The sequence below is a fragment of the Danio rerio genome, chromosome 15 (genome assembly GCF_049306965.1).
Source record: "Danio rerio strain Tuebingen ecotype United States chromosome 15, GRCz12tu, whole genome shotgun sequence".
Taxonomy (NCBI): Eukaryota; Metazoa; Chordata; class Actinopteri; order Cypriniformes; family Danionidae; genus Danio; species Danio rerio.
The window spans coordinates 9,575,077-9,601,443 of NC_133190.1; the positions used below are offsets into that span (position 1 = coordinate 9,575,077).

At 37.1% G+C, this 26,367-nt stretch overlaps 1 protein-coding gene across 4 annotated transcripts in view; it reads right to left on the bottom strand.

The window, feature by feature from the left end:
- Nucleotides 1–19,624: 19,624 nt before the first annotated feature.
- The window catches only part of npas1 (neuronal PAS domain protein 1), a 91,869-nt gene continuing 85,126 nt past the window's right edge, over nucleotides 19,625–26,367 (bottom strand). For 2 of the 4 annotated variants that reach the window (XM_073923083.1, XM_073923084.1), the window contains exons 9-13: nucleotides 22,948–23,054; nucleotides 22,190–22,337; nucleotides 21,235–21,347; nucleotides 20,826–21,155; nucleotides 19,625–20,720 (exon numbers count right to left, since the gene is read on the bottom strand). In XM_073923083.1, coding sequence (XP_073779184.1) covers nucleotides 20,188–20,720; nucleotides 20,826–21,155; nucleotides 21,235–21,347; nucleotides 22,190–22,337; nucleotides 22,948–23,054 — 1,231 coding nt within the window. In that variant the 3' untranslated portion in view covers nucleotides 19,625–20,187. 4 annotated transcript variants of the gene reach the window in all.

Consider the following 26,367-nt stretch of genomic DNA (forward strand, 5'->3'; position numbering starts at 1 on the left):
TTCTCCCGTTGGCAGAGCGAGAGGGGAGCCTGAGCTCGGTGGATCTCAGAACTCCCCGGCTGTGGTAGCTAAGGAAACAAAAAGGGTTAGACAAATGCTTGATTGTTATGCATGTTGAATGCCTTTGGATGGTGGGAGGAAACCGAAGAACCCGGGGAAAACCCACGCAGACACGGGGAGAACATACAAACTCCTCACAGAAACACCCACCGGCCTGGTGGGACCAGGGCCGGCAGTGTTCTTGCTGTGGGGCTCACAGTGCTAACCACTGGGCCGCCGTGCCGCCTGAGGTAAAGGAGGAGAATAGGGGAGGAGGGGGGGGGGGGTCTTCCAAACGAAGATGAAATGGACTGAAAACTGTGGTTATTTATAGTAGCTTGGGGCTCATATGATTGGAAGATAGAGATTAGCAAATACGAGACTGGCCATGATAAATCATAAGCACATAAACTTCACTCATTTTTAGATGTTAAAAACAACTTGTTGCTCTTCTTGATTTTGCAACCTGATCATTTCTTTTAAATTATTCTACTTTGTTTGTATAGTCATGAACACGCTTGTGTAGTTTGACCGTTTTCTGCTGTTTATTATCCTTAGTCCTTTCTGTCATAGGCAATTGAATCATAAGTTCTAAAACCACTGGCTTGCAAGGTTCGGGACCTGTAGAGCTGCACATCGATGGATTTGCTTTTCAGTGTCTGGACTCTCAGCAGTGAATATTAAACCACACTGAACTGAACCTAAACTCTGAAAACTGGACTGACACTGTTTCAATTTACTACAATCTTTTTTGTGAAGCTGCTTTGACACAATCTACAATGTAAACGCGTTATAGAAATAAAGATGAATTGAATTGAATTAAAACAATCGTAAAAACGAGTGCACTTCCGAATTTTAGAATAAGGACAATAGCATCAAAATTGATAAGTTGTTGATTTTCACTAGTGACAGTGTAAATAAATCATCACACTAAAAAGACATACTGTAGTTGGTTGGTCCTCAAAAGTTAGTCAGCAAGACTTATTATAGTGATTCATAGCATAGAAAAATGGGAGAAACATCAACCTTAGTGAACAAAGAAGCAGAGAAGATCTGACTATCCCGAAATGATGACCAGGACAATCTGTGGACATTTCTTTGTTATTTCTGCTTTATACAAAATCTGTGGATTTATGCAGAATCATTTAGAGAGTATAGTAACTAACAACACTTGAAAAAAACAACAAAACTTTTTTTAAGTTTTATTTATAGTTTACAATTCAAATCCAACAAAGCAAGTCTCTGATATGTAATACTACCTTACAAACTATAGTGTACATTAATCATATAAACATCGGCACATTGTTCAGTAATACTGAATACTGAAATTAATAATAATACAATTATTAATATTATTAAAATTTTTTATTTATTAATTATTTTTTTACTAGTGATGGGCTGCAGCTGGAAGGGCATCCGCTGCATAAAAACGTGCTGGATAAGTTGGTGTTTCATTCTGCTGTGGCGACCCCGGATTAATAAAGCAAATAAGCCGAAAAGAAAACGAATGAATGAATGAATTAATTATTATTATTATTATTATTATTATTAGCATTTACATAGATAAATAAATAGATTCAATGATGGCCCAAAAATGTGGAAAGTGTAAAATGTATTTATGTATTTAAAGAGAATTAATTGTTTGGTAGTTTCACTAGTTTCAGTGTAATTTCTATAATGTAAAAATGCGGATTTATTGTAAAATGCTGAAAACATTTTGGTGAATTTTTCTGTGAAAACACAGAAAAACATTTTCACAGTATGTCTGATAATATTTTTTTCCACTGGAGAAAGTCTTATTTGTTTTATTTTGGCTATAATAAAAGCAGTTATTAATTTTTTAAACACCATCTTAAGGACAAATTATTAGCCTCTTTAGGCCATTTTCTTTCGATAGTCTACAGAACAAACCAAAGTTATACAATAACTTGCCTAATTACCCTAACCTGCCTAGTTAACCTAATTAACATAGTTAAGCCTTTAAATGTCACTTTAAGCTGTAAAAAATCTAGTCAAATATTATTTACTGTCATCATGGGAAAGATAAAATAAATTAGTTATTAGAGATGAGTTATTAAAACTATTATGTTTAGAAATGTTTAGAAAAAAAAATCTCTGTTAAAAAATGTAAGGTTTAAAATACTAAGTTTACCTTGTACCTTTTAAGTCAGTCACACATCATTTCATGACAAACAAACAAACACCAATTGTACATGTTTAAAAGTAAACACAAGTCACATTCACCAGCAGTTTGACATTCAACTTCAAATTCAGTACTACTATAGATGCACTGATAGCCTATTACATTTGCTTTCAACAACGTTGTTTTCCCCAACAACACCTAGAGCTGAAATGGGAAGTAAAACCCCTCCGACGTTCTCCATCTTTTCCGTGCCTATATTCTCCAATCGGTCGTGGTTGTGTGGTGTTTTGGTGCAGTTTGTTAGTTACTGATTCCGGCCGTGTCTCAGTGCAGTAGGCCCGCGGTCTGTCTGTCTCTCCCTCAGCGCACGCAGCTCTGCTTCACATTCAGGGCGTCTACAGGGGCGCCACACGGCTAAAGGGCACAGCGCCCAAACACACATCCCCACACGCCAGACTTCACACACCTGCGTTACATGAACTGAGTTCATAATCACTCAGAGCTGCAGTCCCTTCATGTGGAGCCCGCATGTTAAACCCTGCTTCATTTGTCATTGTCATAACATGTGAATCTGCAACACCAAAAATAACACCGTGCCCGACTGAAATACTACAAATGCTTTTAAAATCATTACTAACCATCAAATTATAACTATTAAGCTTGATACATTTAAAATTTTATAATAGGATTTGTTGTATTCTAAGAGATAGATTACCTAAAAATTACAATTCTATCATTATTTACATTTGTTCAAAACCTATTTGAGTTTTTTTCTTCTTCTGTTAAACACAAAGGTATGTATTTTGAAGTAGGCTACACTGCAAAAAAGTATCACAATATCATGTTTCATATAATTCGATATCGATAATTATTAATTATTTATAACAGTACATTTAGAAATGCTAGATTTTTTTATTTAACCTCTTTATTTTAATTTAGCAACATTACCAAAGCAAATAGTTTTATTAGTCAACACATATTTAAATAAAAACAGTATCTGATCTCTTCATAATAAAATAAACATGTGTTAAAGAGAATCTTAAACTTGATAAATAAAATTACAATTACAAATTACAAAGTGTGTGCAATGGTAAAGTGTAAAGGCTGAACAATTAAAACAAACTTTAAGGTGTGAATAATAATAATAATACAGTAAACCTCAAACTCAAATGAATGAAATTAAACAAATTATTAGGGCTGTCAATTGATTAAAAAAAATAAATAATTAATCACAGTTTTTTTGTAATTAATCATGATTAATCACGAAATGCCGTATTTATTACAGAAATAAAAACACAGGCATGTAAGTGCCATTTGAATTTCGAAACAATCAATGCCAATAACAAACAAACATGATTTTCATGTTGGATTCTAAGTGGACTACAAAAATAAATAAATAAATAAAAAATATCCAACATGCAGACATTGCAAATATGGAAAATGGAAAATTATAATAATAATAATAATAAAGAATTAAATACAATTGTAAAGTTGTATCGTGAGTTGAGAGCATTAATTATAAAGTAGAGACTATTTTGTTTAGTCTTCCCTAACATTTAGCCAGTTGCTAAAACAGTCCAGTCTTTTGACATTATCGGGGGACAATGTAGCCAAGGGGTACATCAAGGCATGTACCAAAGACTATAGACTTCTTACAGAGACTTTGGTCACACCATCTCTAAACAATTAATTCTAAACAGCTTTGAGGGATATGGACACCACAAAGACTATAGAATACATATAGAATGCCTTAAAGAGACTTTGGACACAGTCAGCGATGTCAGGCATTTGCTCTACACACATACACACACATACGCAAACACAGACAATGCGCGCAGTACAGCGCACCTGGTAAGCGACTCCTCAACCTCCTCAGCGATTCATCAACACACATGATCGCGTTCATCAAATTTACTTATACTAAGCATTCTAAAGTATGACTGTATTTTACAAGCAAGGATTCTGACACAGCAATGTTAGGCAGTTGCTTTACAAAAGCTGCGTGTTGGGGGGAAACACGTGTCAAACCTAATGAAACATTTGAGGGCGCATGGAATCAGCTTAAAGGCAGAGGAATGGGCTGTTTTTGACAGCTTGCGACATCATCTGGCTCTTTCACTGAGTACATTTACATGGACACCAATACTCTGATTTATGATTAAGATAATACTCTGATTAAGAGCCTACCATGTAAACAGCAATTTTGGATTACCTTAAAGGAAGTCCCAAAATGCGGAGCTTTTTCTTTCCGTTTGCCATGCGGTATTAAATTCCATTAAAACAAGACTTTTCCAGCAGTCCTTACTTCATATTTTCATCCAATAATTCTCACAGGGCATGAACAATATGTTGCTGAATGACAGTGAACTGCTGAACAGCAGTTAAAGTCTAAAAATTAAAAATGAAACACCCGAAATGACATAAAACTCTGGAGGAAATGCTGGACAGACTGGTAATGCGACTAATTGTTTTATACTAGAACTTTCCTTCTAAAAGCGCTTTCTTGGTCTTATCCACATTTCTTTTTTGATAGCGTTAACACACTAGATTTGACAGCCCTACAAATTATGATAATCAAATCTAAGCTTTCAAGTAAAGGAACCAGACATCATTATTCAAATACATACTGCTACATAACAAATTGTGAAATTGGATGACTGCATTGCCCCTTATGCTAAAAAATCATTCATATGGCGAGCTAGTGGCTGGGATGCACAAGAAAAGAAACCAAAAAGCCACTCTGGCGAAATCCTTATAACCTATTTTTATTTATTTAAACTGTTTATCTTCGCACGTGTTGTTATTTTGACTTGAAGTGACAAGCGCGAGTGCGTGGTTTCCTTGACTATTTAGGTGAACATCTACCATTTTTTTCAAAGGATAACAAACCATTGCTGCAGCTACTACCAGCTAGTGGCTGGGATGCACCAGCTAGTGGCTGGGATGCACAAGAAAAGAAACCAAAAAGCCACTCTGGCGAAATCCATACAACCTTTTTTATTTATTTATACTGTTTATCTTTGCACGTGACTTGAACTGACATGCGCAAATGCGTGGTTTGCTTCACCATTTAGGTGACCATCAACCATTTTTTTCCAAAGGATGATAAACGGACAAACCATTGCTGCAGCTCCGATACAAGTCTATGGAGAAAAGTAAAAGCACTGCAGTGTTTGGATGCGCTGTGTTTGTCTGAGATATTTAGTCTACCGTTATTACTGAAATGTGTATATTCCATACAAATTGTCAAGCTGATTGGTTAGTTATGAATTGCGGTGTGCACACAGCGTTGAGATGTTTTCAACAAGGTGCGCCTGAAAAATGTGTCACGTGTATGCCACTTATACAACATGAGCATGCGCTCCCAGGGGCTCAATTACACATTTACTGAGGGGTATGCGGGTTCAAATTTCTCCTCAATTTCATTTTCCTCACTAAGTGATTATAGCACCTTGACATGCCTTGCTTTCGTACTTTCTGTACATTTGTAAAAGAAAAATAATAGATATGGGAGTCCAATACAATCTCATGGCAATTTGTAACTTTTTGATTTAGTGGCTAATTCGTAGGAATTTGTACAATCTAATTTGTAAAATTTAGTACGACTTGCTCATCCTCCAATGATGGTTTTGTTTAGGGGTGTGGTTAGATGCCACGCCTCCTTTTTAAAATCGTACAATTTCGTATGACTGATCTCGTACAAATTCGTACGAATTAGCCACTAAACTGGCAAAACTTAAAATACTTACGTTTTCTCGTGAGATCAGGCTGGGGAGTCCTAAAGGGCAAAATAACATAAAAATGCAAACACTTCTCACATGCGAGGTGTAAGGTCTGTCTTTGCATGCACAATTGACTGAAACTGCTATTACACCTCTCACAAAGTGAAATAAAAAAGACTGTGTAGTTAAAAAAATAAATAAACAGAGACAAACTGCCTGAAATGTTCTATTTCATCAAAACGTTATGGGCAAACTTGTTTTTTTGTAACTAAAATTAAAATAGTTTTGAGCAAAATAAGTTACCAAAAGGCCTGATGTATCAATATGACAGATAGTACATTTAAAAAAACATGTATATGGTATAAAAATGGATCATGATAGAACGATTAATAAACATTTCAGTTCCAAAAAATATGAATATTCTGACCTTTTGTTTATGTGTCAGTTTTAACAAGGTTAAGAATCTTCATAATCAATTATAAGAAATCATGTAGGAGAATTTTTAATCCAAATATTATTTTCTAATTGATCTGCAATATATTAAGGCCTGTACTTATATAAACATACATTTTGTGTGATCGCTCTTATTTTGCCAAAATAATTAATTAATAATAAAGAACATTTTTCAGATTAATTTTATAACGTTTGACCTCAACTGTGCTGTATGTATGATTTGACAGTTTATTTTGATAAACGTTTTAAAAATCCAAACAACTACTTCTACATGAACACTTTACACTTGGCTGTGTGACTGCATGCTATTGTGTTAAATGATTTTAAACTAAACATATGCCAACGTATGCAAATAATTTTTTATTTAATAAAGTACAATATTATACTCACATAAAATGAAAAAAAAAAAAAAAAAAATATATATATATATATATATAATTATATATATATATATATATATATATATATATATATATATATATATATATATATATATATATATATATATATATATATATATCATTTTATCATTGTAAACTTTTTATAAGGATAATTTCAAAAATAGGTTTAGCACAATGGCGCCTCCCAAGTGTGCCCCTATGTGCTGCATATACTGCATACTCCCTCTTTTGCACCCCTGGTCGCCTCCCATATCGTGCACTTCCATTGAAAATTACAAACGTACACCCTCAGCCGAACTTACACCATACCTGTCAACATTGGGATGTGAAAATAAGGGATATGCCCACCATAATAAGGGACCCTCCCCCTCTCCTTCTTTAAAAAATCCCCAAATTACTAATATGTTAATTTGGAGCTGTTTTGTTGTAAATAAAAAGTTAAATGTCCAGTAATACTTATTATTTACAAAACAAAAACTAAATATATACATTAGCAGCAAATACATTAGCAAACAGTTCAGCTTATTAAAATTAATAGCTAATGAAATAGAATCAAGCTATCAAATCTCATTAGCCGTTTCTTCACTGTATAACACATTCTAATTAAAGAGCAACAAATTAATCTCTTATTTATTTAGATTTTTTAGTTTGATTACATTAAATAAGAGGTGTCACTTTAAAAATGCACACATCTAACAATATAATGAAGGCATTCAATTGCTTTCCTAACTTTTTTTGCTTATTTAAGACGAAATTAGTTGTTTGAAAAAAAAAAAATCGACATCTTTAGATATTATTATTAACTGTATATACGTCTGTTCAAACACGCACCCAAAAGCCAGACTTTCACTCTGCTTCAAATCAAGAGTACAGAATCCGTTTGGGAAACAGCGTCTATTTATCACTATAGAGCGCATCAGTTGACAGTCATGCATCGCTATAGACTGCTTTAAGGATTGCATATGAAGGGGAGACGGCACCTGGAATGAAAAGGAAAGAGAATCAGGCTGTTTTATATTTATTCCAAAGTGTTTCTTGCCTGAACAAAGTGGAAGCACAGAACAGAATCACATTTAAAAGCAAGGGGCGGCCCCTAGTGGTTCGGCGGTATGGGTTGCGTATAGTGAGGCTCGGCTCTTAAATTTCTCGTGCCACCCTTCAGAGAAAGACTGAAAATACGGGAGAAAATACCTTTACGGGATGATAGAGGGATAGAACTGTGAAATACAGGAGAATACCAGGAAAAATCCCTTTTTTTTAATCGATTTTGACAATGGTGTTCGTGCAATAAATGCTGATACCGATTTTATCATCCAACCCTATTATTCAGAATGCTATTAGCTGGCACTCACTGATTTCCGTAATATTTTTTCACACATAAACTGGAAGTTGATGGATGCCTGCATCTATTCTTCAAAATATCATAATAAGACACTCATATATGTTTAAACCACAAAATGAGGCAATTTTAGGTGAACCATCCCTTTCTTCTATTGACCATAATAAAAAATATTTTGAACAATAAACTGGTAGAATTTCATATATCAATTTTTTTTCCTTTTTGTGTGAAACATTCCTTTAAATACAATAAAATCTTAACATGCCACAGCAAAAGAGGACTCATACAGTTTAAATCCAATGCAATTCTGTTAAATCTATTACCAAACCATTTGACTTCTGAGATGGCTTCTAATGATTTTGGCTTTCAAAGCTGGAGCATTCTTCGTACTTGTCTCTAAAATGAAAAAGAAATGAGAACTAACTCTCGTTTCTAAGTAAATCTGTTCTTAAGAGAGGATATTTTAGAGGAGAAACTGTGGGTCACGGTATAGTTTTCGTATGCGTGCGCACACAGTCCGGCCATTCGCCTTTTCTCCCCAACAACCGGGCTTCTTTAGTATGCAATTCCTTTAGTCGTCAAGAGGGAATGATCCTCACACTAATGAACTGAGGCCTGCCACTTGAATGTAAAACAGGTTTTAACCCGTCTTCAATGTCAGAGCCCCTCCCTGGGGTTTCTTGAAACAACACAACACCATCGCTAACACCAGCACGCACCGCGTTTCAATCACAACGTCTGCCTTTGTCTCGACCCTCCGGCCTATTACTCTGACAGCGGTCCGCTCGCTGACTCGCGCTTCAAAGACACCCAGCCTGAGTTATGAATCTGTACACGGATTATGATGAACGCCAATCAAAAGGCTTTATTGTGAGCGGAGCGGAAGAGTTGACAGAGTTGGGGTAGCTTACATGTGTTCCCAGAGGGAGCTGTTGTTAAAGCAGCTTATCACATCAATCCGATCCATGTTCTTTCATCTTTCCTTTCTTTTTCCTCTCTTCTTTTGAACTTGTTAACATGGACCGGTGTGGATTACAAAATTTACACAAGATAATAGACGACTGTTAATCCCTTTTGAATGTTCACTTTTCAAATCCAAAAGCAATCCCCTTCATGCCATTCAAGGCTGCGACTATTTTAAAGTTTCCCGGTATAAGCAACTGCTACTTTTTTTTCTTTCTCTCAGACGGCTAACTTTATATTGTTCTAAACCTATATGCGTTCTCTTTTTTTTTAACAGACTAAATGTTTTCACATATTCACTGTTTGAAAATCAGAACAGCAGAATAAAATTTGAGGCTTTATGCAGTCACACACTCAACAGCATAGTATATGTTTGTAGTGTCCTCCCAAATGGAACATTCAAGAGTTCCCACTTAGATATGCTTGGCACTTATAGCAGGTTTGGCATGCTGTCCCGGGAGAGAACCCTGAGCTGGGAGATATTTGAGCCCAGGGCTCCCGCCCGGTCTAGAAGCATATCAGGAGAACCGAGATCAGGTAGGTCTCGATTGCTCCCCCTTTAGAAGGGGAGAAAAAGGAGGAGATGGGGTGGAAGGGGGGGATTCTTCCAAAATGAAGAATGAAGATGCAATAAGGAGAAAGTGATTCATTTATATTCATTCAAGGGTGTAGATTTGCTCTGGACATTAGTGGGGACATACGTCCCTATAGCACATGCATAGAACATCACAGATTCTCCTTGTGAAGTTTATTTATTAACTAATTTCGAGAGGATCACATGCTTATGATTGCTTGCGGCTGGTACCGCATTATTGAAATCAAAGTATTTTTAGATCTAAAATCTGGGTTTAATCGGATTATTTATAGAAAATAATAGACCAGGTTTTTAACAGCATGTAAAAGAAAAAGGTATCATGAGTTATGTAGTGAGAAGATCTTCCAGTGCCAGATGCAGTCAAACAAACTTATCCATACAGCATGTCACTTATCTACATCTGACAAGAGGTTTCCTCCACCTAAATTAGGTAAGGGTGAAGGCTATGGTTCTGTCAATGATAAATTAGATTTTGATTATCATATGATAAATTTAGAGATAATGAGAACTGTGGTTTTGACAGCCTTTCAGCAAAAAAAAAAGAAAAAAAAGAAAAGAAAAAAAAAGCAGATCAGCACTTTGCAAAGACTAACCAAGACAAGCATGCTTCAAATGTCAAAACTACAGAAAAGTACCTCAAGTCTATGGTATGTAGATACAAAACAAGAAAAAAGGGAATTATATCAGAAATATGTAGCATAACTTAGTAATATATATGCTTAAAAGTATGTTCAAAATGATAAAGAGTAATTATGAATATTAATACATTAGTCTTTTTCCTTCAGCTTACTCCCTTTATTTATCTGGGGTCGCCACAGTGGAATAAACCGCCAACCGGATGCCCTTCCAGCCACAATCCAGCACTGAGAAACACCCATATACTCTCCCATTCACCCACATACACTATGGCCAACTTAGCTTATCCAATTCACCTGTTGCGCATGTCTTTGGTGGGAAACTGGAGCCCCCAGAGGAAACCCACACAAACACGAAGAGAACATGCAAACTTCCAAATCATTTATACTCGCACTTACAGTAATTGTATGATTTTTTTTCTTCTGTTGAACACAAAACAAAACATTCTGAAGAATGTTGGAAATAAGCTATCAATGACATTGAAAATACTAAGTCAATGATGGCTGTTTTTCACACTATTTTTCAGTATATATTACTTTGTGTTCAAATGAAGAAAGAAACTCAAACAGGTTTGGAACAAGTAAAGGATGAGTAAATGATGACACAATATTCGATTTTGGATTAACTGTCACTTTAAATAACGAAAGTATTTAAAATGAAATATCATGTGGCACAACAAGGTAGCCATTACTCAAGTCCATTTTATGAAACTATAGAACATACTAAATGCTTCATGGGTTATAGTTAACAAATCTGCTAATTAACAGGTTTCATATTTTGTGATTCACAAGTGTTTTAACTGTTTATTTACACTTGTGAATTGCATTATAGGAGTTTTATCTCCACTCTGTCCACTTTCGATATGGAAAATTCAACTCTGCAGTTTCAACAGAGTGAACTTTATTCGCATTTTAGTACTCTGAAACAAGATATTAAGAAATTATATATTTAAAATAACAGAAAATGTACTGGCAGCTTATTAACAGGTTTTGCTACGTGTACAACCCCAATTTTTTTTTTCAAACTGTTCAACATCAACACCTTTCGGAGGTAAAGATCAAGTTCCCATAATGCAACTCAAATGCATTTTAAGTACTAAATTGGGGAAAAATCATAAATCACAAGAGAAAACTGTCGATTTACAGATATTTTTTAACAGTGTATGATTATCTCAATACTCTCCAGGCATGGGCCAGTATATGTGTTACCACGACTGGGGTGGAGTGACAGGAGACAACAGGAGGTAAGATCCAATATGCAGTTTATTCAAAAAAGTCAGGCAAGCAGTGGTCATCAGGTGCAAACAGGTATATATAAGCAGTCCAGAATCATAAACGTCAAACAGGCTAAAGGTCGAAAGGCAGGCGGCTAAACAGGATAACAAGGGTACCAGGCTAGGATCGATACACGGGAAGACAAGACAGGGAAACGTGTTGTAATGTTACTCAGGGAAAACAAGACTCGGCAAACTGGTAGCGTGAGAGAGTGGCTTATGAATGAATGAAATCAGTCTGTGAACAAGGCTCAGCTGGTGCTTGCAATCAGGATATATGAGTGAGCAGGCGTGCGTGTTTGGGAGCAGTGCATGTATGAAAATGTAGTCCTGGGAAATGCGGAAATGTTGTTAGAGTTCGTGTGAGAACCAGCGATCCTCTGGGAAGCGATCGCTGGTTGTGACAATATGATTCTGATGGTGTGGTAACCTTGGATAAAAACATCATGGTTTCATGCAATCATGGTATTGTGCTCACTGCTCGAAAATATATTCTTTTTAACTGCCTAGGTAAAAAAAAAAAAAAAAAAAAAACTAAACCTTATTTACACTTTTGAACACAATATATATTTATTATTTTTATATTTATATATTTTTATAAAAACATTTTAGAGCAATAAACAATTCAGGCTAAATAATTCAAATGAATACTTGACTTCTGCTATCTTCATTAGTTTCTAAAACACAGATTACTTCACAATTTAAAACGGCGTCTTTGGATATTTTTTTCTGCTGTTCTTTTTTCAAAAAAAAAAAAAAAAGTAAAAAAAAAAAAAAAAAAAAAAAACATGACCTCATACCCATACCTTACCTCATACCCAAACCTTATACAAGGTATTCCTTAAAAATGGTTATCGTCGCATGCCTACTCCAAAGCTCTGTCATTTCGTAATAAATTACGTATAACATTTTTCAAATAAATTGATTAAGGCATTATTTTTTCACAATAAAGAAACAGTTTAGATGACGCAGTGGCGTAGTAGGTAGTGCTGTCGCCTCACAGCAAGAAGGTCGTTGGTTCGAGCCTTGGCTGGGTCAGTTAGTGTTTCTGTGTGGAGTTTGCATGTTCTCCCTGTGTTTGCGTGGGTTTCCTCTGGGTGCCTCGGTTTCCCCCACAGTCCAAAGACATGGTAAATTGGGTAGGCTTAATTGTCCATAGTGTATATATGTGTGTGAATGAGTGTGTATGGGTTTCCCAGGGATGGGTTGCGGCTGGAAGGGCATCCGCTGCATAAAACATGTGCTGGATGGGTTGGCGGTTGATTGCGCTGTGGCGACCCCGGATTGATAAAGGGACTAAGCCGAAAAGAAAATGAATGAATGAATGAAACAGTTTAGTTTAAGTAACACTACATAGAGTACTGGCTTATTACCTGCATATTAAGATAAAAACGGTTTATCAGCACTTATAAAGTATGATTTTATTTCACATCTCTAGTCCTTCCCAATACATAAACTGCTACCTTACTAACCCTAGAAAGTGTGAAGAGTGAAGACTAATTCAGCTCTCATCTGTCAGCAGTCAAAACCTTGATATCCATTTACCATCCTCATATTGATGTCTTTTTGACCACCAAAATAATGAAACAAAAAGTATTATCTTTAATTACAAATTACACATTTTACTGAGAGTGACATGGTGGCTTAGTGGTTAGCACTGTCACCTCACAGCAAGAAGGTTGCTGGGTCAAGTGCCAGCTGGGTCAGTTGGCATTTCTGTGTGGAGTTGGCATGTGCTCCCCTTGTTTGCGTAGGTTGTCTCCTGGTGCTCTGGTTTCCCCCATAGTCCAAAGACTGTGAAAACAAACTAAATTTTTTACTAAATTTTATCCTCCTCACACTAGTTGTCTGTTAAATTTCATGTTGATTATACGATTTTGCTTCTTACCTATAAAGCTTTAAATAATCTAGCTCCTGTTTATCTAACCAACATTCTGCCTCACTACAATCCAACTTCCTCTTAAAGATTTCAAAACTCAGGGCTTCTGGTAGTACCCAGAATAGCAAAGTCTACTAAAGGAGGTCGAACCTTCCCATTTATGGCTCCTAAACTCTGGAACAGCCTTCCTGATTATGTTCAGACGCACTCTCTCAGCTCAAAACTAAAATAAAGACCTACTTTTTTTAGTAGGGATGTAACGATTCACCCTGAGCTGATTAAAAGTTGTTTCAAGCCGGTAGACATGTTGAATGAATCGCGATTCATTTTTTTTTAACAGAGGGAGCCATGAGGTGCGCCAGACAACATACTAACTGCAAATACTGCAAAAAGACATTTACTTACACTAACAGAGTAACAAATTTAGGAGAGGGGTCTGGATGCAGACCTGTTGCAGTGCAATCTGAGCTGCATCCAATGCTTTTTAATGCGCTCACCTAGCCCCACCCCTAACCCTACCTGTCACAGTGACATCACTCACTCCATTGAGTGCATTGTTTCTGACATTGCATTGCTGAGTGATGCATTCTATTAAAATTTAGGGATTTTAGAATAACCAAAACAACATTTAAGATGTTCAACAATGTGTTCGGTCCTCTGGTTTGTCTGTTAATGCCGTCCCATTGCTCCAATTTCTGTCATCACATGACCTGGTGAAACAGTCACATTTTTTGACCCGCATCTTCGTATTTCCATTAAGCATCTTTTAGGCGATATTTTAAAATGCACATACCAATAGGTGAATGGAAACATATCAGCATCAATGATTACAGTTCAGGTTTGAACACTGAAAGTAAGAAACGACACAGCACAAAGAAACGCTCCATTATCGGAATAGAGTTTATTATTGTCGTCTGGATTATCATAATAATCATTTTTACAGTGTATCATTTTCATGTAATGCTCATGGCGCTGTATTTTCACAAACATCTCATCATAAAGAAGTTAGAATCACAGTGATGGTGAAGGTTAAGGGAACACCAACTCATGCGCTGATGTTTCAGGACTGATCCTCTCTCGGCTATTTACACATTCACTCTTGATCACAAATACAAAGAAGAACCGTCATATCATTTAGTGCTACTAAACACCATTGTATATGGTAATACTGCATGGGCAGAGAAACCCGCTTAAACCAAAACAATGGAAAAAAAACTAGAAAATGTTCACACGGTGAAGCTTGTATCGTTGTCTTGTATATGCACTCACTGCTTCAAACACAAGATATGGTTTCATCTGCAACCAGAACTTGATATTGTCTTGAGGACGACTTACAATGTTCTTATTTCTCTTCATGACAAATTGAAATGACGGCTGTCTGAAAAAGTTTGACTGGTTCAAGGGTGTTGTAAAATACCTAGACCACTGTTTCCACAACACCACTGTTTTACAAAAGCAATCTCACGGCAGTTTGTAACTTTTGATTTAGTGGCTAATTCTTATAAACTTTTACAATCTCATTTGTACATTTTAGTATATTTTCTGACAATACGTGAACTAAAATAGAAGTTTCCTTGTGAGATCAGGCTGATTTTACACCTTGACTTGCTTCCTCATCACATCAGCGCACAAACAAGCAAAATACACATAGAAATTACTGCATTTTATTCAGGGATTCAAAATAATGCAAAAATGAGGGTGCATTTACAGTAATGATGCACTAAAAAGTGATTTTATTTATTTATTTTTGTGTACAGATGAAAATTTGTCAAAATGATCGCAATCAATGTGTTAGTTCATGACCAGAATGAAAAATACCTAATAATTTACCCTTTTGTCATCATATATATATATATATATATATATATATATATATATATATATATATATATATATATATACACACACACACACACACTTACAGCCTCTTCCCTCTTGTGTATTACTCCACCCACATAGAGTGACAGCACATCAGTAGACTCATTAGAATTTGACAAATATCGCAGCTGTTGGACAGCATAATGTACTTTTGAGGCGTTTTCAATCGAGAAAAAGCATTGTGTCTATTTTAAATATAGATCATTTCAGAGATTCAGTGCATCGGCGGCCATCAGGCTGTCATACTGAGCAGAGCTAAGACAATTGATGTTCCTCCACAAAATGGCGACAGAGACCACATAATAAGTCCTTAGAGAGAGAAAAATTTTTAATTTTCTCAGTGTTTCAAATTACAATTGAACGTATTATTACAGAACAGGTAAGTGAAATTCTAAGTTGATCTCTCTTTTATATGTTGCTGTATGTATACTATTGTGATCTGGCAGTGTTTGCTTTGCTTTAGATTTTTGGGGCTTAATTATTGTGAAATCCTGTTTGCAACAGAGAAATACTGAGAAATCTCTGTAGACTGATGGAATTCCATGCTGTTCAGCCTTATAATCTTAAAATTTGAGCAAAATGACCTTTTGTGATGTTTTGTCATCACTTTAGACATTATGCAAGAGAATCATTTAAATATTAGCTCTAAAGTGACGTTGGTGAATTAGCAATGGTTTCTGCTGTTCTGAAGTCAGCTGCAGATGTGAATGAATAGTGGAAGAAAGTTCCTCATACAAAAAACACTTAATGTTTGATTTTCTTTTTTATACATGTTTATGTCATCAAACTGTTGTATAAACGCAATATCACACTCGTAGCACAGCGATATGGCTGTAAATTGTCTCTGGTGGGACACTAAGGACTTGGCCTCAAGCCAACGCGTGCCTCCCAGCAGTGCCGGTATAGAGCCATAACACATTGTATATATTTAAAATAGTTTCCAATTTGAAGTAAAAAATAAAAAAATAAAAAAACCACAAACTATCAGGGAATTTTCATTCTGGAAGTGAACTAATCCTTTATTAACATAGATCTGTGAAACCAACCAATAATGCTTTATTATTCATGCTAGACCAGTATGTCCCAGCGATGACCCTTTTGCCATTGCAATCTCACGGCAATCCATAAACATTTGATTTAGTGGCTAATTCACATTCATTTGTAAGATTTAGTATGATCCCACAACGAGGGAGAGGTTTAGGGATGGGGTTTGGGGCACTCATTTAAAAAAAAAACTGTTTAATACTTATAAATTGGCCATTTTTCTGACAATACGTAAAATAGTTACATTTCCTCATGAGATTGGGCTGCTCATAGTCTCATAGTCCACCACTGTTGTTGTAGGCCCTAAAGTACAACTGTAATGTAAATGATCAGGGGCCCGTTTCAATAAGGAGGTTCAACGAACTCTGCATTAACTCTGAGATTGTAAATGGTGAGTTTTGTGGTTTCAGAACAGCTTAATTGAGTTCAATTGATCAACTCTGAGTTCGTCTCAATCATCACCCTTGTTCAGAAGTCTGATCACTAATCTGCACTGATGAGGCTGTCAGCCATTTTAAGTGCAGTCTCAAAATTCGACCAGTGCACTGAACTGTTTGCGGTCTGAAAACTCTCACAATGCACTGTGAAAATCAGGGCACATCAATATGCACTATATGCCCTTAAAGGAAGTTTGGAAGCCTGAAATGTGATTCACGTGGTCTAAATTATCAAAATAATGACAAAAGAGAGAAGTTTTACTAAATAGAATACATTATTTATTTATTTTTTAACATGAGCGAACATACAGTTGCTAGATGGGTTGGGAAAACGTAGGACAAATGTATAATCATGTATTGGTTAAATTGTTGCTGGTATATGAATCAATGAAATTATTTAGCTATAATGAACTTAAAATTAATATATGAAAATTTGTTCTGCTGTTGTTTGTAAATTTTTGATGAGGCACAATGAGTACAATCTCTTTTCACACTCATTGTGTCCCAGTGTGTAGTGAACCAAACCCACCACTGCCCTTATTGGTGCCTGAATTTGCACACACGACCAATTGATGAACAAACTCAGGAGCTAGGGTGCTGATTGAGTTGGACTCTGAGTTAATCTTGTGTTACATGACTGTAAAAATACATCATCGATTAAGCCCCAATATTATGATTCACCGTGGCAATGGCAGAATGGTATGCTTTTGAACTAACAACCTAGACATTATATATGGTCAAATTATTTTGTTTATCATTGGCATTAACATTAGTTTACAACCCAGGGTCATTCTGAATACGTACTGTTACAGTATATACATTTCTAAGGAGGGCCAAATGTGTCCCAGGAGGTACTTTTATTGCAGCTTTAGTTTTCACGAATCTGCCAGAGGCCACTGTGTACGCTTTTTGAGATCTCAAATTTCTCTCTCGGACCTACTGACCCACCATTCTCTTCCCTAAACCCAACCAATAGTGTTTTCAAAAGCACAGATTGACCAGTCCACCCACATCCCTAAACCCGACCGACAGTTTTAAAAAGCAATCTAGAAAATGAAAAAAAAAACGGTACCTGATTTTTACCATGTTCACAAATTTTACCACATTTGCACCCTGTTGCATGTTTATTTTTTAGCTTCTGTTTTTGTCTTACCCGCTTTCTGGAACTGTTCTTTGCCAGACTCAAACCCCATCCTTGTGGTCAACTTCTCTCTGCATCTCAAGTCCTCCGACGTACATGGCAAGCTACTAGACAAACTGGTAAAAGCAGGAAAAGCCGTTCAGCGTGAAAAAGAATGGCATCATGCCACCCTGTAATGTTTGCTTTGAAGACGAAATGCAGCGATACGTACTTTTGGCTACATTGTTCACAATGTCCAGAAATGTATATAGGGGTACGTTTTCTGAATAAGCGTATGTTGTTACTTTATTACCAACATTGAACATAATTTTACTTCAGTAAAATTCACTAGACCCCCTTAGGAAACAATTGTAAAAAACTGTAAGTAAATGATATCATTTTCTTTTATAAAAATTCCATATTGATTTAAGAATTTTTTTTTAATATTTGAACTTGAAATAAGACAAAAATACTTATTAATAAAAACATTTTTGTAGCATGAATGAATGAATGAATGAATGAATGAATGAATGAATGAATGAATGAATGACTGAATGAATGAATGAATGAATGAATGGAGTATTTTAAACATCACTTGAACTCAGGGTTTACTGAAGAAATCCTGGGTTAGGTTCACAGAGTAAGTTACCATAATAGCTCTGGGTGTGTTACTCTGCCTATTAGAAATGGGCTTGAGTTATCTCACTTTCTCAGGTTTGACACACCTCCCAATTCAAAGAAAAAAACTCAGAGTTTCCCTCATTTAAGAGTTAATATATAAAGGTTTTACTGAACCTCCTTTCTGAAACAGACATCAGCTAAAAAGCAATAATTTTTTTTTTTAGTTGACAATGTTGTAAAGATACATTCGAGACAGGGCTAAAATCAGACCTCAGCTTTCCTGTTAATGGAACAGTGTCAATTCAGCTAGACAAATCAGTTTGCTTTAAAACAGGCATCTTGATCCTAAAAAGTGGGATGAATCTCAAGATAAGCCTATTATTTTATTTTTATTTTATATTTTTAAGTGTTACACATCAGGGTGATCTACTAGGATAATTGCATTAATCAGATGTACAGGTAGAGATGAGATGAAGATGTAGAGGTATGTAGAGATGTAGAGTGCGGTCAGATGTAGAGGTATGTTGAGTAGTTTTCAGCTTGGTTAGACTGTTTTATAAACAGTCTTGTCTGTGAAAATGGTGATGAAGCATTTTCTTTATTTGAGTGGAATTTGAATTTGAGTAAATTTACCTGGATATGTTCATGACAGGTTCTGGTATTCAACAGGCATTTTTTGAAGAAAATATTACAGATTGCCAGAATTATTGCCATATTTCTGCCGCATCTATTGTAAATGTAATTCTTGTGGTTTTACACAATCGGACACCTTGAAATTCTGGCCATGGATGAAGTGCTATGTGTATGTGACAATATACTATAAGTGCTTGGACATGATACATGACAAATAGACACACTTCACCACCCCCCCCAATCCCACCCAAAAAATCCCACAAATTTCTTATAGGAATATTAGTCCATGATATTTGCTCATGACTTATGAAAAAAAGAAAATTCTTTTGGAGCATTTGCACGTATGAAGTCTTTCATCTCAGTGTTCTCTACGCTGTATATGGCTATGACCTTGAATTAATTATTTTTCAAGTGAATTTTTTTAGACGTTTACAGACAATTCTTCTTCTTCTTTTTTTTTTTTTTTACAAAAATGAAAAGTCTACACTTTTCTAAGTTTAATTTTCAGTTCGATCCCTCTGTCAGCCAGGGACATGGACTGTGCTTATTTATTGTTTCCTTAGGAATGTCTTATTTGGCAATTGCCGCCATGCTGCTTTTTGTCCATTCTTGCATATTCCTGTGTGGTTCCTTATATTAAAGGGGACTTCTATAGGTAGGCCCATCTCTCTGAGGGACAGGTAGAACCTCGCCATGTACAACCCCTCATCAAAGGGCATAGGACAATGTCCACTGTTCTCCATCCCATTGACAGCCTGTATGGTCCCAGTGATTCTGGCCTCAATTCTGACTCCTTTCTGTAAGTTGCATGATTTCCTTCATATGTTTCAGTATGGCTTTGACTGTTTTTCCAAAAAGAGGAAGACACAATAACAAATTACCAGAGAAAGGTCTGGAGAGGAGTTTGGGAAGACTGACAAACCTCAAGTACTTCTGTAGTTCCTCTCTCAACATTATGCCCTGTCCTTTGCTACCCCTCCCACCTCTCCTTGACATATTTTTCTGTCTTTCTCAATCCTCATCTGTCCCTGCGGCCCCCCTCAGACCGTTCATACAGAAGGGCAGAGTCGGAGGAAAGGTGGGTTCGGCTGGAGAAAAGCCACTGAAGGGAGGCAGAGATGTGATCCTTTGCAGGTGAGGAAAGAAAGTGGGAGTTTTGGCTCCATGGTCTGAGCGGTGACCTTCAGTGTGAATTGTGGGCATCTCAGGTGGGGCGTAGCGAATCGTACTTGGAGCGTAGAGACTCTGAGGTCCCTGCGGGCCGAGAGCCAGGGGATGAAAAAGAACACGTCCTGCAGCCCCACTTGCAGTTAGTCTCTGCAGTAGCTCAAAGTCGGAAGCACGTCCTCCATGAATGGACCGGTCATCTCTGGGTAGGGATGATGCCGGGATGGGTGGAGACAGGGTTGGGGAGGGTGGGCTGAATAGACCCTTGGGTGGAGCTTCTGTCGGGGTGGAATTTGGAGGCTGGGAAGGTGGACTGCTGCCATTAGGTCCGCCATTGCCAAGCAGAGGTTGACTCCATCGCCTCCCAGAACCTGCACCTACAGTTGTGCCCAACACTTCTTGTTCAGTCTTAATGTTTGATCCGGAACTGGTCACCACACTCTTAAGATGCTGGATCACAGCACGGCCATTGTGGATCTTACCTGCTCCGTTAGCCCCGTTGCCTTGTTTTGAAGCCCCCTCTTCATTCTTCACCCGTTTGCTGGAGGGATTGTGGTCCCACTCGCTCTCCCTCTCATCATCCTCTTCCACCTCGCTGTCACTGGCTTGGTCCGAGGAGGTACACGGGCTGTCCTCTCTCTGACGAAACACCTCCATCCGTCTCCTTGCCTCGGGTGGCCCACTCTCGGAGTCAGTCTGGTGCAATCTTTTCCTAGTGTTCTCTGATTGACTGGAAGTATTGTGTGAGAAGGCTTCCTTTCCTTTGAGGTCTGTTTCAGACCTGCTTTTCAATGGTTGCGTCCCAGTAGAGCCTAGAAAAAGAGACAACTCAGCGTAGTAACTTATTATCGATGTGTGGATGTATAATTGTGTATGGGGCTAAGAGCATACCTTGTGTCTTTGGAGACATGTCGCGCGGGGAGGAGCTTGCTTGAAGCCGCTCTGCCCTCAGGCTTTCTGGAAGTTGTAATAAGTCCAGAGGCATGTCTGCCAGCTCTGGCCGACTGAAAATACAGATAAAAGAGTGTGAGCAGTCTTCCTCAAGGGAGCTTTACACAGTTAGCAGTCTAAATGCTAAACCCTGCACCACAGGTTAACAGAGTTCTACAATAATTTAGTATGGCTGAATCACACAAAAGAAATGCTAACTTGGATGGTATTGGTACCTCATACCTAGATCCTAGCCTACTTTGGGAGCAATTTAAGCCAACATACTGTACCTGTGTATCTATTTTATTAATGGCAAACTCTATCTGGATCAACTGTAAAAATAAAAGTCACTCATGTGCTGTGCTGCTATTTAGACTGTTTGTCATGGTTGCCAATAGTAATCTTTGCTGACAACCTAGAAGGTTCCAAATCCATCACAGGTTTATCAGTAGCCAGCTACACAGTTTACTAGATTTTTGAAACACAGCCATTTGAGTTTCCTCCTCCTAACAGCATGAACCCACTTGTGATACCGCTTTCAAACAGAGACATACACACACACACATACACTAGACAAGCCCTTCTAAACATGAACATGGCTCCAGCAGGGTGCTATAGAAGTTAATTAGCTATCGTAATTACAAAGCTAATTAACTAAAACACCATTCAGCCAGAAAATTTTGACATCCATTTGGTGTAATTATATATCACCAGTCCAATTATCAGTGAAATCCAGCCAATTTTTTGCTTGCTTTTGTCTGACTTCTTTAAACGTGTGCGTTTGTGTGATGAAGATTACTGTAGACAGATGGAGAGGAAGAGCATTTACGAGGGCCTCTCAGCACATTACCATATTTTTTTGTTCTGCAGCACAACACTCAACAACACAAACACACAAGGTCACTATGAGGCTGACCTGAGCACATAGTTGACCCAGATGACATTACGCTCATGGGGTGCTTTGTGGTTAATAGAAACGGTGGCGCAGGACTGAATCCACAGATAACCTCCTCTCCTCTGCAGCCAACGGTAATATCCGGTCACAACCTGCCCTTTCCGCAGCACTAAAACAAGAATTAAGTGAGTTAGTAACATCAAATTAAATATTAGACTTGAAAATACTAATTGAATTAGATTTGATGGCCAAAACAAAAGGTACATTTCTTGAAACTAGGCATACAGAAGAGTTACACAGTTCGCTTATTTGGCTAGGGGGTGCTGTTGTCAAAATGTAAACAGCAGCTTAAGGCCAAGACACATCAAGTTGATGCCAAACTAAAGCTGCACATGAACACACAAAACGGATGGCAGCCCAGTCATCAGCTTGGTGTGTCCCAGCTTTTAGAGCCCCTAAACTGAAAAACCCCCTTGCTTTCTAATGTCCTGTTCTAACTACAATAATATTTTTTCCCTCCTTATATTCCTTCAATCACAAGCCTTCCATTGGCCACCCTCATAAAATTGCTTGTCCTACAATGCAGGTAATGTATAAAAATCTGAAATTAACCAAAAACTTAGTAAAGCAATAGTGTGATCAAGTTTCTTACGTTGTAAATTTAAGAGCTATATGATAAGGTACATTAGGTACATTAGTTTATCAAGATCAAAATCTAGATTATTAATATAGTTCTATGAGGGACTGGGAGGAGCAGGAATAAACGCTGACAGACTTACAGTCTTCATGGCTCTGCCTGACGGTGTCCAGGTCTTCAGCATGAATGAAGTGATAGCAGGTATGTCCAACCACTTCAGCTGGGCTCAGGTCCATATACTCTGAAATCCTACAAAACACACATAGGGGTTGTTTACAACTGGTCACTTTGTGTGTTTCTTTTCTGATTGGATATCCGATGGGCTATATGCAAAGCTAGTGTTTTTCAGCCAATGATGAACCTACGGTGAAAGCTTTATGTGACTATCTTCAATTTCATAAGGTTCCTTTTACAGCATCGATGTTGTAATGTAATTCAAATATAATCAGTTAAATAGACTGAAGCATCCATTTGGTTGTTAAAGCTAAAAAAGAGATGAAAGGCTGTGTAAATGCTAGCGCCTTCATTATCAGCAGCAGGCTAGCGCAGTCACTCCATTGGAAATACTGGGGTAAAATTTCCATATCATAAAGACATGGCAAGGGGAAATAAAATGTAATGCAGTGCTTCTTGTTTAATCTGATACCCACTTTATATCGTAGCTCTGCAAGGCACTGAAGATCACTGTTTTTTTTGCAAAGGAATCTGAACGCGGCAATTTTGTATGTGATCCCTCCTGAAAAATCAAGCTTAAACCAGCCTAGGATGGTTGGCTGGTTTTAGCTGGTCAACCAGCCTGGTTTTAGAGGGGTTTTGGCCACTTCCAGACTGGTTTACAGCCATTTCCAGCCTGGTCTTAGCTGGACAGGCTGGGAGATGATCAGCTAAAACCAGCTTGACCAGCCTAGCCAGGCTGAGAGCCCAGCCAAAACCAGCTATATCCAGCTTAAACCAGGATGGTCAAGCTGGTTTTGGAGGGTTTTAGCTGGTCACTTTCCAGCCTGACCAGCTAAGACCAGGCTGGAAATGGCTGGAAACCAGCCAGGCAGTGGTCCAGACTGGTCGACCAGCTAAAACCAGCCAACCATCCTAGGCTGGTTTAAGCTGGATTTTTCAGAAGGGATGACAATTCACTGGAAATCTTGGGGCTGGCTGACTGAAATTTAAAGTCTGTGTGCATATACCCCATTGTGAAAAGGAGAGGTGTAAATCACCCAAACCACTTCAGGAGGTAGTCTGGGACGCAGAATTCCAGATAAAACTGGACAGGTCTAAATGCATCTGGTTGCTAAAACCCCTTATGGAAATGTTACTCTTCCCAAAATGTAAAAAACGATAATGTGACAGCATGTTATGGGCTATGTGACCATTGGAAATAACAGCTCTACAACACATCACGCAATGTCATGACAGTTACGAATATTAAGTTAGTTATTTATGGTTGTGCACTTTGTGAGGATGCCTAGAACACTAGTGTTCCAAATACTCCAAGTACAATGCCTCCTAAATAGCTTATGTTTTAGTAAAAACTAATATTATTTAAAGAAAATACAGTGTATGCAGCTTGATCTCATGATGAAATATAAATATTTTACGTTTGCTAATTTAGTGGCTAATTTGTATGAATTCATACAAGTTTGTTTGTCTGAAAATGTACAGTTTTAAAAAGGATGCATGGCACCCAACCCACCCCTAAACACAACCATTGGAAGATAATCCTACTGTAAATCTGCAAATCATACTAAAATGCAAATCATACTTAAATCATACTGGACACATGAGATCGTACAAATTAATTTGAATTAGCCACTATATCAAAGTTACGAATTGCTGTGAGATTGTGTTGGTATATCTGATCCTTTACTCGACTTCAGCTAGTCAAGTTTTCGCATAGCATGGCATTTACTGTGGTAACTTACTCTGTGAACCTAACCTGGTCAGGAGCAGGTTTTATTCTCTAAACTCAGAGTTTCTGTCGGTGTCCTCCCCATTTTTAAAGACGAAGCGGTATTTCTCGCCTTAGCCTTGCGTTTCCACCCACCTATTTTAATGTTAATTTTGGAGATGTGCATAAAAACGATTGATGGAAACATCATGATGCATTTAACTTTTGAAAATATGCATAAAAAACACATGCATAATTGAGCAGGATAAACTTTTATTTGATAGAAAATATGCGCATAAACTACGATGGAAACACTTTTACTGAACAAATTACAGTATGTACATTAAAAAAAGGTCATCATATGATGATGAAAATGTGTATGAATGGACAAACCAGCAGGCTGAGCACACTGTAACACGTCTTAAATGTTGTTTTAGTCATTCTAAAATGCCTTAACTGTTTCAGTATTAGTGTATATAATTAGACTACCTCTGAGCATCTGGAGCGTGTCAAGAGTCTCTGCGTCTCATGGCTTCAAACACCCCCACGTGTTCATTGTCTTCTGAGGCGCAGGTACATTTATTAAATAAATAATTGACGCAGCTTCTTCTATTCTGTTTTTACTGTCGATATTTGGTGCCAGTTAATCAGGAAGTGACGATTTTGTTCTCTTTGACTCGTTGGATGGCAACGCTGCTTTATTCACATCTTTTATACAATATTCCAGTTTTGCACATACATTTATGTAATATATTTGGATAGAAACATAGATATTGCCTACCTTTTAGTCACACACAGAACTATAAATAATTAGCTTAAATTCATTGACCTTCGACATGTACTGTAACTAGATTAATGGGATTATTATTCTTTCTAAAAATTATTTTTAGTACTGCTTACCTTCTAAATGTTATATCAAACTCTATCACTTGATCAAGAAAAAAGGCAGTGCACTGTTAAATCTAAAAATGTATAAACATCACACATTACATTACTTATTTTATTATACTTAAATATTTAAATATTTTAAATGTAAAGTTACGCATTAACTTGTCTAACTGTCTCTGTTTCACTGATGGTTGCTTTTTAAAAATATATACACTCATATTTGCTATAAGGTTGCATGATCACATCAAGTTCTGCTGGAGAAAGAAATGGTGATCTCTTTTTTTAAGATGTTGACATGGTCACTCGTAATGTCTGCGCTCCATTGATAATGCCTTTTTATAGTCACGGTGAGCGCACTTAACTTTGACTTGGTCTACTCAAAGTTGATTGACCTAACTCAGATCAGCTATTCTGAAACCAAAAACAAAAACTTAAACGGAGGTTTAAACTCCGAGTTGTTTGAACCTCCTTACTGAAACAGGCCCCAAGTGTAAACAGGCCCACAATGACACACATTATTGAGTGCACCTGTTTAAGTGCTCAGTAATGTAAATCCAGCCAATCACATGGCAGCAACACAATATGCGCATTTCCAAAATCTGGTTATCTAGAGAGATTTTGAGGCATAAATATGTTTAGGGCAGGGATGGACAAATATGATCCTGAAGGGCCATTGTTTTGTTTTTTTTTTTAAACCCTATTAAACACTCCTGAAAATTTTGATCAGTGTCTTTAAGATCACTAGAAAGCTACAGACAGGTGTTTTTGAATATAATTGGAGAAAAACTC